General features: G+C 33.9%; 2 protein-coding genes across 2 annotated transcripts; one reads left to right on the top strand and one right to left on the bottom strand.

The window, feature by feature from the left end:
• The first annotated feature begins 6,228 nt into the window (after window positions 1-6,228).
• Window positions 6,229-8,702, top strand: LOC110719197 (protein FAR1-RELATED SEQUENCE 5-like). Its single transcript, XM_021898098.1, has 3 exons — window positions 6,229-6,276; window positions 7,882-8,079; window positions 8,163-8,702. Exons 1-3 carry the CDS (start codon window positions 6,229-6,231, stop codon window positions 8,700-8,702), a joined length of 786 nt encoding a protein of 261 aa, XP_021753790.1.
• A 2,368-nt stretch (window positions 8,703-11,070) lies between these two features.
• On the bottom strand, window positions 11,071-12,719 carry LOC110719196 (protein MAIN-LIKE 1-like). The gene is made up of 4 exons (XM_021898097.1): window positions 12,605-12,719; window positions 11,703-12,424; window positions 11,280-11,567; window positions 11,071-11,193 (listed from the first exon to the last, which is right to left on the bottom strand). Exons 1-4 carry the CDS (start codon window positions 12,717-12,719, stop codon window positions 11,071-11,073), a joined length of 1,248 nt encoding a protein of 415 aa, XP_021753789.1.
• Between the last annotated feature and the right edge of the window lie 3,583 nt (window positions 12,720-16,302).

The raw sequence follows: 16,302 nt of genomic DNA, 5'->3' as shown, positions 1-16,302 counted from the left end.
AAAAAAAAAGAGTTGCTTTTTTGTAGATTATATTTATGTTACAAATTACAATAGTTTTTAAAATTGTATATTTTTCTAGGAGTACACATTTAAAGTTTAACTGAAAATTTAAAGAAACAGTATCCACAAACAGTGCTCCTAAAAAAGTGGGTCAAGTTGGAGTAATAATACTTCACTAATAAAAAGTAGGAAGAATTTCATGAAACGGTTATACATGAAAAGGGGGAAAATTTTCATTGAACAAACGAGGTACAACATATATGTAATGTTCTTTCATGAATATTAGCCTTGTGACAAAAGAAAATAGTATTTGAACTCTTAAATGCTAGCAAATTCCCATGAGTATATGTATATTCCAAAACACCTTTGTTCTCGATATATTATTGAGTTGCATTCCACTTGTTACTTACACTTGTCTCTATCTAAAGGATTATACAACGATTTAAAAATGCAAATTTTTGTGTAAAGGAAGTTACGTTTGAATGTTAAATGACACATGTCAATTTGTCAACGCCACCATAACAAACAATATGCATGTAGCACAAATTGAGACATGTAAGGCATGTGATATCTTGAATGTACCTTACCGAGTCATTTTAATTATTTTGGAGGCCTAAAATACAATGTATATATTTAATCTATAAATCATGTACTTTGTATCATATACTTCATATATATTAAATATTTGGTAAGAAAGTTTAATCTATATATAGTGGTAGGGGACTAGGGGTTCAATCCCACTAAGGACACTTTGAGGGTAAGAATTTCTCTTACCCTTCCGCGCGCCCCATAAAATAGACAAAATTGACCTATTAGAGGTTTCAATTTGATAGGGTAGTTCATCTTGTCTGACTAAAAAACTATCTAAATATACATTTACATTAACGAAAAGACAAAAAGTATAGAATACTTGTATAAAAAGGTTACAAAAATGGCACATGCTATATTTGTATTTCTTTTGGTCTTTTGTACAAATATTATAATTACATATTATTATTTTAGAGGTAAGTACTATTTATACGTTTATAGTATACCAAAATAATTTCAACCAAAAAATGTATATTTTTTTATATTAAAAAACGTTCTTAAAAACGTTTATGTGCCACTTAGATTATTTGCAATAGTATTGTGCCACGTCATTTAACTAGCATTGTGCCACATCACTACTAAGTACTAACATTGCAACAATTATTCCATGTCATTTTTTATGAGAAAAAATTAAAACATCCACATGTTTCGAACCCTAAATTTCATGGATATAAGATCACATTTCTTATTATTTTAGCCAATAATAATTGACATTTTTAATGTACACATAAATAAATATATTTAAGCAAAAATAGCCTGGAAAAAATGAATAAAGAGGAATAGTCTCGACAATTCCAAAACAATAGAGAAATTTTCTCTTTAATTCTTTTTTTTTTCTAACATTATGTTCAAAGTAGCAACCCAATGCAACGTCTGACACACCCACTAGTTAAATACTTATAATGAGTTTATAAAGAAGTTGAAAAAATATGCATGATTGTGTGATGAGAGACTGTAAATCCCATTTCCAAAGTTCAAATACTCAGGTTACATGCTATATGTTAGGTTACATGCTATTACTTTGTATGTTACAATGCTAGTTCAAAAATTTATATGAACTTGGACATAAATTTAAATTTTTTTTTACAACAAATTTAAATTTTATCTATTGTTATTTGTTAAATGGAAACCAAAGCAAATAAATAAATTTATTAGCTTTCTTTGGTACCATGTTTGTAGTAGAGAGAGAAAATGGAGAGGGTTTTAGAGAGAGAAACTAGAGGGATTATTTAAAGAGAGAAAATGGAGGGATTTCTAGAGTAAGATATGTTTATTGTTGTGGCTCACGGGCTTCACGACCTAATAATATATAGTAGTACTACCTACACCCCTACCATAAATATACATACTAGACTTTTTTTTAAAAAATCCTCATTTCATAAACTTCCTTCATCATCTTTATTTTCTCTCTCCAAATACCACAATTCTTATTTTCCAAATAAAACTTTCAAAGACCAAAATTCTTCAAGTTCTCTCTCCTCAAACAACCATGTATTTCTCGTGCTACTTCGAAAAAATTGCAAACCGATTGTAATTTAATTTTCCATTGTTGTTAACGTCGCTGAAATCTTCTCACATTTGTCGTTGGAATCATCTCGCCGGAAATATTTGTCTTCTTCAATTTTTCTCTAGATCTTAAAAATATTGGTAAGAGTTTGTGATTGTTTTTTTTTTTTTTTTTTTTTGTGAAAGTAATATAATTATGGTTGGATTATGTTAGAGTTTGGAATTTTCTAGTTTTGTGTGAAATTAATTTATGGTGTGCTCTTAAATTATAAAATTAATGGAATCAAAAAGTTTAAATTTATGTACAGTTTTTGTAATTATTTGGATTAATTGAGTTATTTTGTAGGATTACTAAGAATTTAATTTTTCTTTTTGATAAAATGATCATTCTCATTTTGATAGATGTTCATTCTCGTTTAAATATACGTTACGTTCATTTATGATACTTATATATTATCATTCACATATTAATAGATGATTATTAGAATTTTGTAAAAGGTTCATTTCTATAAGCATCTTTAATCCTTTTTTTTTTTTTGGCAGATTCGATATGAGTTTGTGTGTGTGTGTATATATATGGAATACCTATTCATTTAATCATTTTCATATTAATGTATGTATAAAGAAACTTGATACATGTTCACTCTTTTTACATTATATGTTCATTCTCATATTGAAAGATGTTCATTTGTAATCTAATACAATATTTATTCTTATATTTAAACAAGTTCATTTAGTTTTATACTTGTTCATTCTCACATTAAAATATATTTGTTTCAATTTAAATACTTGTTTTTTATCATATTGAAAAATGCTCAATTAAATTATAATATTTATTCATTCTTGTAGTGAAAGATGTTCACTTGACTTTTAGTAATTGGTCATTTTTATATTGAAAGACGTTCATTTAGATATTAATACTTGTTCATTATCATATTGCACTATGTTCATTTTCTGGTAATGTGTTCATTTTTGTATATGTAAATGTTTATTTAATCATCCTGTTTTGTTTATAGTTTGTTTTGATTGTTATTAATATTTTATTTTAGGGAAATTCTCAACGGTGACCCCCAACTTCTGCTACGCACCAATGGTGACCTTCCTTTTTATTATTATACAAAATGACCCTAATTAAGAAATTTATCTCACATATGACATTAATGAGTTTTATCGATTTAAAAAAAAAAAAACCTAAAAATTAAAACCACCAACCCAACCACCACCTTCACCATCATCCCTATCAGATGTAGTCAGCACCACCTCCACTCTCACCAAAGCCACCAAACCCCCTCATTTGAAACGCCGACCTCCCACCTAAACCGCCGAACCATCGCCTCCACCCTTTCCACCGCTTAGACCTAAACCCTAACCTCACAAATCTCTCTCCTCTAACCATTCCTTCATTGACCTTCAATCCTCGTCCCTTCGCCGTGGGGTTGGTTTTGGTCGAGGAGGGATGGTGGGTTTAAGTTTGAGGTTTCGATTCTAGGCAGAAGATGGCGGAAGATAAAGAGAGAGGGTAGAGGAGATGGCGGAGAAGAAAGAGAAAAAGATCAGTGGTTTGGGGGTGGTCGTGCTTGGGTTCGGTGGTCAGGGTTCTGAGTTCAGCAACCTAGTGGTGGTGACGATGAGAAGGACGAGAGGGAAATAGGGTTGTGGGCGGGGATTTGGGAATTTGGCTTGGCGGTGGTTGAGGTGGAGTTGGCGCAGTGTCACCGGCGTTCGGGGTGTCTGGGTAGCGTCGCCGGCAATCGATGGAACCTGGGGTAGTGTCGCCGGAAGGGAGATGGTGGCTGGGCAGGTGGTGGCTGGTTTTTGGTGGTTGGGGTTAATTTTTTTTAATTTTTCTTTTTTTCAAAATATAATTCTAACCATAGTTAATATTTAATGAAATAAGGATATGAGTGAGATGAAATTTTTAACTAAGGTAATTTTGTATAATAAAAAAAATGGGAGGTCACCATTGGTGCGTAGCAGAAGTTGGGGGTTATCGTTGAGAATTTCCCTTTATTTTAAAATATTTTGATATCTTATTACACAGCACAATGAAATAAATTTAAAAAAAGAAGTTGAAGACGATGACACATATCTTGAGAAAAGGATAGGTATCCAAGAAAACACGCAACACCACAAGAGTGGAAGGGGAACAATTATTGTATAACAAGGACGATGATTATTCTATATAACTTTTATTTATATTAAATGTATTAAATTAAAAAAACAATGTGTATAGTGTTTTGATTGTTACTATATTAAATGCTTGATACATTGGATTAGGGGTGCAACAAGAAGGATAATTTTATATTATTAGGATAATTCTATATTATTAGATGTATTTGATTTAAAAAAAGTTGAGAAGCATGTTCCTTTTTACGCTAATGAAACAATTATAAAAAATAATTTAGAATAATGTTATTATTGTAGTTGAATCAATATTATTTTATATTAAAAAATTCAAGCAAAATCTTGTGTAAATTAACTAAATAATAAAATATAATTGTAAAAACACATTTTAAAATCACAAATACAAAAAAGAATTAATTTGAATATTGCACTATGTATCAACACTATTGAACATTTATGGATACGAAATTGAACATTTACTAATACAAAAATGAACAGATTAAAGATGACTTGAAACGGAATAATAATAAAATGACGTCATCGTGATGGAGAGGAGCTGAGGGGGTGCAGGCAGCGCTGCCTACATAGGGGTGTAGGTAAAAATTTGTAAATAATATAATCCAGACAGTGAATAATATTATCCAAATAAATAATGATATCATCTGTATACTTTTTTAATACCATCCAATCAATGAATGATAAATTATCATATCATATCATTCAAAGCGTTAATGATATATCATCATATACAATTAATAAACAGAAGAATATTAATAAATTGCATCAAAAAATATAATCCAGATTATTGACCACTAGTTTTGTGCCCCGTGCGATGCCCGTGTTATTTACTGAATTTTAAGAAAAACTTTTTATCTATATGCCAAATTTTAAAATATATCATTGATACAAAATTAGTTAGGGTTGATGCGCTTTTATGACGATTTAGATTATGTAGCAGCCATGTAATGACTAATAATAATATTAATGAAAATGTTCGATTACATATTTATAAAGAAATAGCAAAGTAAGCTTGAAATATTTGAAATTTCTAAAAATTAGCCAAAAATAAATAAAATAAATAATTGTTCTAATCCTGTTGGGTTGACCCGAATCTGAAACTTTGGCCTAGGGTTGAACATTTCTTGACCCGTGACCTGTAGTGACCTAACCCGGAATAACCCTTGATTCGACTCGATTAAAAGGTCTACATATAGTAAATAAATCATATTAGATTGTGAAGCATTTTATTTCAACCGATGAGAATATATTATAAATGGATGTTGTACGTTTTGAACTACTTCCATTGTTCCAAAAAAAAAAATATGATGTAAAAAATAAATTAATATGATAATTATTAAGTTTCTTCATTTTTTTTACTTGATCCGCTTTGACTTTTACACTATTCAACACCACTCATTTGACCGTCTTTTGTGAATAATATATAAGGAAAAATATATTTATGTGTGATCTTTTTTAATTCGTCTTAATAAGTACTATCATAATATATAATTTTTATAATTTTTACTTATGGAGAATTAAAATTATTGATCGTTAAAGTTTTGCATTGACAAGCGTGATAAAATAAATATGTCAAGTAAAAAAGAACAGAGGAATTATGATCTAATAATTTTTTTGAATAAAATTATACTACGTAATTTATGAAATATTGGTATTTTATCAAAAATAAAACTCTAACTAACAATTTTATCCTAAAATTCTATCCAAATTATATTGAAAATAAATTCTTAACCAATCTTTATAGTGAACTGCTATTCGACGCTTCCAATTTATATGGTGACGCTCCAATTTAAATATGAAATTACCGTTTTGCCCTTGTGTTAATTTGACCTATATAAGGCTCCACCACTTTGTCACATAGTATATCGAGCAGTTTAATATTATTCCCGAGCACTTTGACCCACCACTAACATTTAAAAAATCCCGAGCCCACCACCAAAAAAATTAAATTTAAAAAAAAAATTATCAAGGTTTAGCGACGGGTTTTGGACGATGAACGACGACGACGATCGTACGCCGGAGGCATCTTCGGAAGAATCTGTAAGTCATAGAATTTTTTTTTTATACATCCGCCTGAAATTTCCGGATCTTCCATGGAGGATCCGGAAATCTTAGGCGGATCCTCCATGGAACTTCCGAATATTTTGGGCAGATGTGCCATTTTCAAATTTTTTTTTTATTGTATGTTATTGATTAATATTATTATTTTTATTATTATGATTATTATGATTATTTTTGTTTTGATTATTATGATTATTATTATTATTTTTGCTATTATTATTATTATTATTATTATTATTATTATTATTATGATTATTATTGTTGTTGTAGTTGTTGTTGTAGTTGTTGTTGTTGTTGTTGTTGTTGTTGTTGTTATTGTTGTTGTTGTTATTATTAGTTATTTTTGTTAGTATTAGTTTATGTAATTGTTATTAATATTGTTATTATTGTTATTGTTATTATTATTATTAGTTATTTTTGTAAGTATTAGTTTATGTTAATGAGTTAATATTAGTCAATGTTAGTGTTAGTTTATATTAGTTAATATTGTGATATTAGTTAATGCTAGTGTTAGTTGATGTTAGTTAATATTAGTTAATGTTATAATATTATTATTATTATTATTATTATTATTATTATTAAATTTGTCAAAAAAAAACCTTTTAAATGCACCATTTTGCGAAAAAAAACCTTTTAAAAGCTTTTTTATAAAAGAAAACCCGAAGTTCAATTTTTTTGCGAAAAGTAACCCATTTCCTTTTTTTTTTGTTAAAGACAACCTAATGCCTCTAATTCACTTAATTAAGCTCTAATTTCTTCTAATTATCATCTAAATCTCACTTAACCATTTATTAATTAATTTAACTTATAAATTAAAAAAAAAAAACCAAACACCACCACCCCACCAGCCACTCCCTCCCTTCCCCCCCCCCATGGCAGCAGTCCCCTCCCCCGAACCGAGCCACCTCCTTGAACCCCAACTCTCAGCGACCCACCTCGGTCAGGTGGCACGCTTCTTCTCCCTCTTCCTTTTCTCTCGTTGACTCACTCTCTCTCCTCTTTCTCGCAGTCGCCGCCGCGTTGTGGTAAGGGAGAAGGTGGATGGTCGGGGTTAGGGTTTAGGGAAGGGGGAAAGGGAGGAAGAAGGGGAAGGCTGCCATGGGAGGGGGAAAGGGAGGAAGAAGGGGTGGCGCCATGGGAGGGGGAAAGGGAGGAAGAAGAGGAAGGCTGCCATGGGAGGGGGAAAGGGAGAAAGAAGGGGTGGCGCCATGGGAGGGGGGAAAGGGAGGAAGAAGGGGAAGGCTGCCATGGGAGGGGGAAAGGGAGGAAGAAGGTTGTTTATATATTAATTAATTCTAATTTGGTGGGTTAGGGGTTAATTAGATGAAATGAGAAGAAATTAGAGTCTAATTAAGTTAATTAGAGTCTAATTAAGGAAATGGGTTTCTTTTCGCAAAAAAATTGAACTTCGGGTTTTCTTTTACAAAAAAGCTTTTAAAAGGTTTTTTTTCGCAAAATGGTGCATTTAAAAGGTTTTTTTTGACAAATTTTCCTTATTGTTTTTTAAAAAATATTGGTGTTATTATTATTATAAGTAAAATACTAATATTGGCGTGATTTTTGTGTTTTTTTGTATTTTTAAAGGATTCGGAGTTTGAAGAAGGCGGTGACGGTGTGAATTACAGTGCGAATTTTGTCACAGATATGTTTTTTCCAACGTTTGATGATGCAGTTCAATGGGCGGATGTTGTTGCCATAAATCTGGGATTTATTTTGGTCAAATTGTCTTACAACAAAACCAGGGATGGTCGGCCGTATCGATATTTGAGATGTGATCGGGACGTAGGAGCAAGCCGAGAGATCTTGAGAACGCAATTCGGAAGGACTCTAAAACCAAAACCAATGATTGTCCTTTCTACATCAAGATATATTACGAGTTCATCACCGATAGTTGGAGGATCCGGGCAAAAAATGATGCAACTGGGACCCACAATCATCCAATGATTGTGTATCAGGAGGGGCATTGTAAAATTAGTGGGTTGAGCCCGGATGCGAAGAAGGTTGTGCGTGACATGACAAAGTCTAAGGTTTCACCGCGTAATATCATGGCGACTTTTGCCGAGCAATTTCCTGATGATCATCCAAACATCAGACACATCTACAATTGCCGGAATGACTTGAGAACGGAGATGTCTGATGAGAGAGGAGTAGTTCAGCAATTTCTACATTTGGTGAGACAGAGTCAGTATCTTCACTGGGTCATGTCTGATGATCTAGGCGTTTTACAGCACGCCTTTATGGTGCACCCAGTCACGGTAGACATACTACGGACGTACCCATATGTGATCGGTATGGATTCCCCTTACAAGACCAACCGATACGGGATGCCGTTCTTTGAGATAATAGGTGTGACACCGACAAATCAAAATTTCCTCGTCGGTTACGTGTTCATGCGCAACGAGTGAACGACAAGCTATCGATGGGTTTTGCAAAGACTGAGAGAGTTGATTGGGTATGATAGGGAACCGTCGATTTTTTTGACAGACCGTGAGCTTGGGTTATGTGCGGCATTGAGAGAAGTGTTTCTAGGGATCCCGCACTTACTTTGTCGATGGCACATTAACAAAGATGTGGAAGCTCGGGTCACTGATATGTTCAAAAACAAGAAGATCGGTGCGAGTTTCAAAAACGGGAAATGGAAACGTATCATGGATGCTGCAACGGAGGAGGATTATAATGCTGCTGTACAAACAATGAAAGATTGGTGGGCAAGTTATCCAGCGGTGATACAATATGTAGAGAGAACATGGCTTTGTCATAAAACCAAGTTTGTGACATTTTGGACAAACCAAGTTCTGCATTTTGGCAACACCAGCACTTGCAGAGTTGAGAGCCAACATTCGGCCGTGAAGATGTGGTTTGAATCTTCGACAGGTTCGTTGTTTGGACTTTGTTGTAGTTATTGATTATTATTATTATTTTTGTTATGATTATTATTATTATTATTATTATTATTATTATTATTATTATTATTATTATTATTATTATTATGATTATGATTATTATTATTATTATTATTATTATTATTATTATTATTATTATTATTATTATTATTATTATGATTATTGTTGTTGTTGTTGTTATGATTGTTATTGATATTGTTATTTTTATTGTCACTCTTGATGGTTTTCTTTGTAATGTTCAGGTTCTTTGGATACCGTATGGGCCCGAGTTCATTGCAACATTGGTAACTAGATCATCGCCATTCGTAATGGTTTGTAGACGTCTAGGTCAAAGATTGGTCAGAAGTACCGACAATTGCCACTGTCACGTATTAACGGCAAGGTGTCTCAACATTGTTTGAAGGTTCTCGACGACGTGACGAAAAAGATGAGGGAGCCGAGTTATAAGGTGTTTGAGCGATGTGGATGTGCAATGCGTGTGACCCACGGTTTGCCGTGTGCTTGCCAGATTCATGATTCTCTAGCTGCCGAGACAGGCTTGAATACCAGGCAAATTCACCCGTTCTGGAAGACCTTGGTTATCGGTGATGGTGATGATGTACCGGTGTTCGGTAATGACTCGACCGAGGACGCCACACATTTTCGTTCTCTGGTGGATGAGGTAATCGGTAGTGATCCTGCCGTTCTCCGAAATGTATCTCGCATCATTGAGGAGGAGCTGCATCCGGATCATTCAAACCTTGGAGATCCTGCTGTAAACCACAATGTTCGTGGTCGACGAAGGAACAATGATGCAAGACGTGATCCTTGTTATTTCGAACATGTCAACCGTCGAAACACTCAACGTGGTCCGCAGCAAACAGGTAAGATTGGCTATTTTGATTTTCACGTATTTCATCATTTACTGTACTAATAGCTGAACAATAATTTCGTGCAGAAGATCCATGTGACATCAGCCAAAGCCGGTATCGACACTTGCTTCCAGGACCGATATTGCCTTACATCACAGGATGGAAGGATGTCATTGGCGATAATAATTGCGGCTTTCGTTGTGTGGCCGACTTCTTCTTCGATAACCAAGGGAAATGGTATGACGCTCAAGAAACAATAGCTAACGAGGTCCTCGGTTATCCAGTCCTGTACAAAAGAATTTACGGGCTTGGAAGGCTTGGGATGAATGTGGAGCGTATTCGATGGGACGGTGGGGCGGTTGATTCCCGTCATTGGATGGTTGCAATTCAAGATTTATTTCCTATTGCTACTTGGTTCAACGCAATGGTTATTATTCTTGGTGTAGGCCAAGTACCAACCTGCTACTACCTATGCCTCACGATCTTGACGTTGTAGGCACGAAGGACGGTCACCGCACCTGCCCGAGAGTTTGTGATTGCTACAGTTGGGGGTTCACATTTTATCCGTATTGATCTTGCACTAGATTCACCACTTCCCCCGATTGCAGGTTGGTGGACCGAGCACCACGAGCCAAGTGTTGACGGTTGGGATGAGCGTTATGCAGTTAGACGGAATATGTGGGATGCGTTAATTAGATAGCAAACTCATTTATGTACATTCATTTATGGTGAACACTTGTAGATAATATGTAAATCATTTTTGTTATTAACTCATTAACATGAACATAAACATAAACTCTTTAACACAAAAACAATAATAATTTTTTTGTTATTAACTCATTAACATAAACTAATAATAATAACAATAATGACAACAACAACAATAATCATAAATATAATAATGATAATCATAATCATAATCATAATCATAATCATAATCATAATAATCATAATAATAAAAATAATAATAATCAATAAACAATCATTGTTTGCTAATATAAAACTAAAAGACAAGTACTTCACAACCCTATCATCGCCTTCCAGTCAGCTATCAGCTGCTTAATCATTGCCCTCGTTTCACGCGTCATGCTGGGATACTCATCCAGTGATCTCCGGTGAATCTCCAAGGACCGACCCATCCACTACAAGTAACAGAACAACATATTAGTTACAGAAATTACAATTTGTTTAAGTGGTATTTACAGTACAATAAGAGACAACTACTTACATAGTCCGTGTTAGTCCTCTCGGGAAGTCTGCTACTCCCATCTGATGACCCACCAGGAGAAAGACGAGGATGAGAAAATCGGTACAGCCACTGCATGTAACCAAGAGCGACCGTAGCACCTCCACCACCGAGTCTGGTGAGGGCACCTAAAACAATACTGAAAGACGAGCCAGGGACAAACCGAGTCCACATCACAGATGTTATCTCGGTCGGAAAGTCAACCTGATACATCTTTAGGTTCGTCGGTCTCTTGGCCTTCTCAGGCCTGATAATGGTCCACAGAATCTCCTGCACGAATCCAAGCTATCGGACCACTCGATCAGGCATGTATGGCTCAATGTTGCTCCGATACTGGATGCAGCCAATGAATAAAGTGACTGGCACGCGTCGAGCGGGATCAACTCCGTACGGTAGTCAGTTAACCTCATTGTCGGTCAGCTGATCCAATTGAGCACAAACAGCGAGGAGGCGCTCCATGCTCTTGTTCGGGCATCCCGATCCCACATCCCAAGCACACGCACGAGGAATACTAAGCTCCCTCGTCAAGGTTCCCTGCTGAGGCCGAAAGCACGGAAAGTACTCGTAGATCCACGCCTGCAGAAGCGTGAGACAACCAGCGATTGAATCAGCATCTTTTCTTGAAGCCGTACCCAACTGGCGATACAGATATGCCAGAGTAGCTGAACCCCAAGAGTAGTCACTACTTTGCAGCTCCTCAATAACAAGCTCGTTGAGGAAGGAATGATGAGTGCAGTTACCACTATTGTCCAAAAACAGACATCCGCCCAGTACTAACCACATGTAGGCACTATAATGGACACTAAAGGGCCTCTGCTCTTCCAAGGTCGAGTCCATAATCCTCTCGGTCAACTCCCCACTACCCTGCCAAATGGTCTTCGTACCACACTTCTCGTTCAACTCTTCCGTAGTCATGTCCAGGGTAACTTGGCACGCGTCTCGTATGACGTCCGTGCTAGGAGTAGTGGAAACCATGGAACCATCAACACGAAGCCCAAGAATATGGTACACATTGTGCATCATGATTGTGATCTCCCTAAATGGCATATGAAAGGTGTTCGTATCTGGCTGCCATCTCTTAACAAACGCAGAAATCAACGGCCAGTCAAAACGCCTAAACATGATCCCTGGTAAGTGAGACAGACCACTACCGTCAATCAGCTCCAGATGCTCCTGTGCAAGACGACCTCTCCAGGTAACCAATGCAAAACACAACTGTGTCCTGCTCAAACAGCGCAAAACATTGCGCTCCTGCCCGCCCTAAATATATGCAGCCACGTGACCACCAAAACTAGGGATAACAGTACCATCCTCAGGACCACCTGGCATCGGCTGCTGCACTACCCATGTCTCTGCTGAGCTGGTGGAAGGCTGACTCACTTGACTGCTACTCACAAATCTCCCTTGCTGACTCCTATGCATGATAATCAATTGGGTCGTACTCTTCATCTCGATCAGCCTGACTTTCCCACTCATCGTCCTCCTCGTCAGATGTCGGCACTTGGCCTGACGAGTACATGGGGGGGCTCCCTTGCGATTGATGCTCCCCCGACCAAGTACCAGCAGACCCATATTGCTGCTCATGATGATACGGTGCCCCCGTATTTACCGAACGACCCGACTCCCTCCTAATAGACGCATTCAAACGTCTTGATACTGCATGACGAGGACCCGAACCCTCAATCTACATTAAATAAATACAAAATCTAATATCAGTAATAATTACAAATATAACTATGATATTAAAGTTGAACAACTAATATTCAAATTCAAAAAAATAAACAATATTACACAAATAACAATATTAATAACAACAAAAATAATAACGGTAATAATACTAATAACAACAATAATAAGAATATTCTCAACAACGATAATAATAATAACAACAATAATTATAATAATAGTAATATTGCTGCTAATAATAACAATCCTAAAACTAATAACATTACTAATAATAATAATTTTAATTGGTTATTTAAAGAATATTGATCACGAAAAAAAAAATATGTTCAGCTCGAAAAAAAAATAACATAACATTAATCATGAGAAAAAAAAAACATCATTCGGAATAATTTTAATCGGTTATTTAAACAATATTAATGACGAAAAAAATATGTTAAGCACGAAAAAAAAAACATAAAATTAATCATGAGAAAAGAAAAAAAATTCGGAATAATTTTAATTGGTTATTTAATGAATATTAATCTCGAAACAAAAAACATATTAAGCACAAAAAAATAAAAAAAACCATTAATCATGAGAAAAAAATAAAAAAAATCGGAATAATCACAAAAACAAAAAATTGTTAACCACGAAAAAAATAACATTAATCACAAAAAAAACCAATAAATTTGGAATATTTTTAATCGATTAATTAAAAAATATTAATCAAAACAAAAAAAAATTAAATTAAACAACATTAATCATGAGGAAAAAAAAATCACCACGAAAACCAAAACACAAAAACAAAAACAACAACAAAAATCAAAAACAAATACAAAAACAAAAACAAAAACAAAAACAAAAAAACAAAAAACAAAAACAATAACAAAAACAAAAACAATAACAAAAACAAAAACAAAAAAAAGAAAGAAAAAACCGGATTTTAGGGACATCCGCCTGAAATTCACCAGATCCGCCTGAAATTTCCGGATGTTCCATGGGATATCCGGAAATTTCAGGCGGATGCCCCAAATTTTCCAGAATTTTTTTTAAACGTATTTACGAAAATCAAAAGAACTGTGAGCCAAACCTATTCGCCGCCTCCCACGCCGCCGCCACGACCGCCGTAGGTGAGCCTTATTCGCCTCCAATCCGCCATTGGTGTACCCTCCTTAGATTGGTGGTGGTTCTGGTTTTTTTTTCTTTTTTCTTTTCAGTTTTTTTTTTTTTTTGAATTTCCAGATTTTAAATTTTTTTTTTGTTTTTTTAATTTTTGAGGAGATTTTCAGTTTTTAGAGAGAGAAAGTTTTAGAGAGAGAAGTACGAGCGTAAAAAAGTGTTGTAACTGTCATGATTGAGTGTCGTGAGTATTTATATACAAGGGGCAAAAACGGAATTTCATGAAAAAAATGCGAGCGCCAGGTTGTAATTTGGTAGCGATGTTTAACAACACCCATCTTTATATGTTGCCAACATGGCGCGACACTTGGCAAAAAGTTGGAACGCCAAGTGTCATTGTTTCGTGGCCTGGCTAAAAGTTTAGCTTTATATATTAGTTATTATATGATACCCAACTTATATTGACAATTAGCCATGTCATTCAGCTATTGATAGTTTATCATATCATATCATATCATATCATATTTACCAGACATGAATGATATCATGCGACCAAGACAAGAATATAAAAAGAATAAAATATTTAAAATATCATAAAGCCTATGCAATTACTGTTATCATTCAAACAATTAACCATGTCGTTTAGCCAATTAATCATACCATCAAACAAATTACATCATTTAGGGGGTGTTTGGTATAAACATTTTAAATGAAATGGAAAGGATTCAAATAAGTAGGGAAAAAGTAATGATAAACGTTACCTTTACTATATGTTTGGTATCCTAGTGGAATGGATTCAATTTGAGTGGATTGTGATTGAGTAAGGAAACGTATTTTGTTTTCACCGGTTTGTCAAGGGTAACAAATTAGGGGATTTACCCTCCGAAACGGTATTTGTTACTTTTAACCCATACCAAACAATTAGAAATGAAAACACTTAATTGAATCCGTCTCCTACAACTAAAATTACTAAACTAAACGCCCCCTTAGTCTATACAAAAGAGTATAAAGTATATCATTCCACGAATCATCATATCATATCACATAATCATGTCATATCATATTATATAACTAATATGTAAAGCTAAACTTTTAGCTAGTCCACGAGACAATGACACTTGGCGTTTTAATTTTTTGCCAAGTGTTGTGCCACGTAAGCAACAATTAAATATTAGTATGATACGTAGGATTTATTTGGATATATTTTTTATGAATAAATATTTTTTTTTAGGATAAAAACTTGGATAAATTTTGTGGGATAAAAAAGTTAGTTTACAGTTTTAATTTCAATAAAATTTGGATAGATTTATAGGATAAAATTGTTAGTTTAGAGTTTTATTTTCGATAAAATACCAATATTTCACAGGTACAAATCTATATCATATTAGTTCACTAATAAATAAAGTCAGTCTCGCAGCTAGGCCACAAGACAGGGACACTTGGCATTCTAATTTTTCGCCAAGTGTTGCGCCACATAGGCGACAAATAGGTATTATTGTGACACATATGATGCTAAGTAAGTGATTTTTGGATAGATTTTTTAAGATAAAAATGTTGTATATAGTTTTACTATTACTATACTTCTAATATTTCGTATATACAAAATTAATCATAACTTTTAATAAATATCCTATAACTCAGTTTTATTTCCATTATAAAATTCGTTTCAAAAAGTTCGTTAAAATAAGATCCATTTATAATATATTTAATTTAGTAAAAAAAATAATAGAGAATCAACAAAAATAAGTTTTAACCAGTAAAAAATTTAGTTTGGTAAAAATACTTTCAGTTCAATAAAAATAATTTAAGTTCAATAACAATAATTTCAAGTCAATAATAACATAGATATCTATATACAAACAAAATTACAAAAAATATACTATTCTATAAATAAGCGATAGGATATCGTTTGTCTAAATATCCTGCATTATCAAAAGGGATTACATTACCGTATTAATAAATATTCAAGCCAAAAAGTTTATCCTAAAATTTTATCAACAATCCGGGCATCGGCAAGGGCATAAACTAGTATATATATAGGGGAGTTTTTCCCCAAGATTTTAGAGAGCCACATAGGATTTTAATTTTTTAAAATTATTAGAGCGCCATGTAGGATTAGTATTTTTGGAGCGTACGTATAAGATTATGCCACATAGGATTATTATTTTAAAACGTTACGTAGGATTAAAATTAAAGGTTTAAATTTATTATAAAAATAAAA

Source organism: Chenopodium quinoa, unplaced genomic scaffold, assembly GCF_001683475.1.
Source record: "Chenopodium quinoa cultivar QQ74 unplaced genomic scaffold, ASM168347v1, whole genome shotgun sequence".
NCBI classification, from domain to species: domain Eukaryota; kingdom Viridiplantae; phylum Streptophyta; class Magnoliopsida; order Caryophyllales; family Amaranthaceae; genus Chenopodium; species Chenopodium quinoa.
The sequence above is the reverse complement of the archived record's forward strand: the minus strand, read 5'-3'. Positions and strand labels throughout refer to the sequence as shown.

Excerpts from the sequence above, each read along its gene's own strand:
- LOC110719197 (XM_021898098.1), top strand. The coding sequence starts at position 6,229 with ATGAACGACGACGACGATCGTACGCCGGAGGCATCTTCGGAAGAATCT. Across the intron at positions 6,277-7,881 it reads AGGCATCTTCGGAAGAATCT|GATTCGGAGTTTGAAGAAGG; the intron begins GTAAGTCATAGA and ends GTATTTTTAAAG. Across the intron at positions 8,080-8,162 it reads ATTTGAGATGTGATCGGGAC|ATATATTACGAGTTCATCAC; the intron begins GTAGGAGCAAGC and ends TTCTACATCAAG.
- LOC110719196 (XM_021898097.1), bottom strand. The coding sequence starts at position 12,719 with ATGCATAGGAGTCAGCAAGGGAGATTTGTGAGTAGCAGTCAAGTGAGT. Across the intron at positions 12,425-12,604 it reads GCCAGGTGGTCCTGAGGATG|GGATCATGTTTAGGCGTTTT; the intron begins GTACTGTTATCC and ends CTCACTTACCAG. Across the intron at positions 11,194-11,279 it reads AGAGGACTAACACGGACTAT|TGGATGGGTCGGTCCTTGGA; the intron begins GTAAGTAGTTGT and ends TGTTACTTGTAG.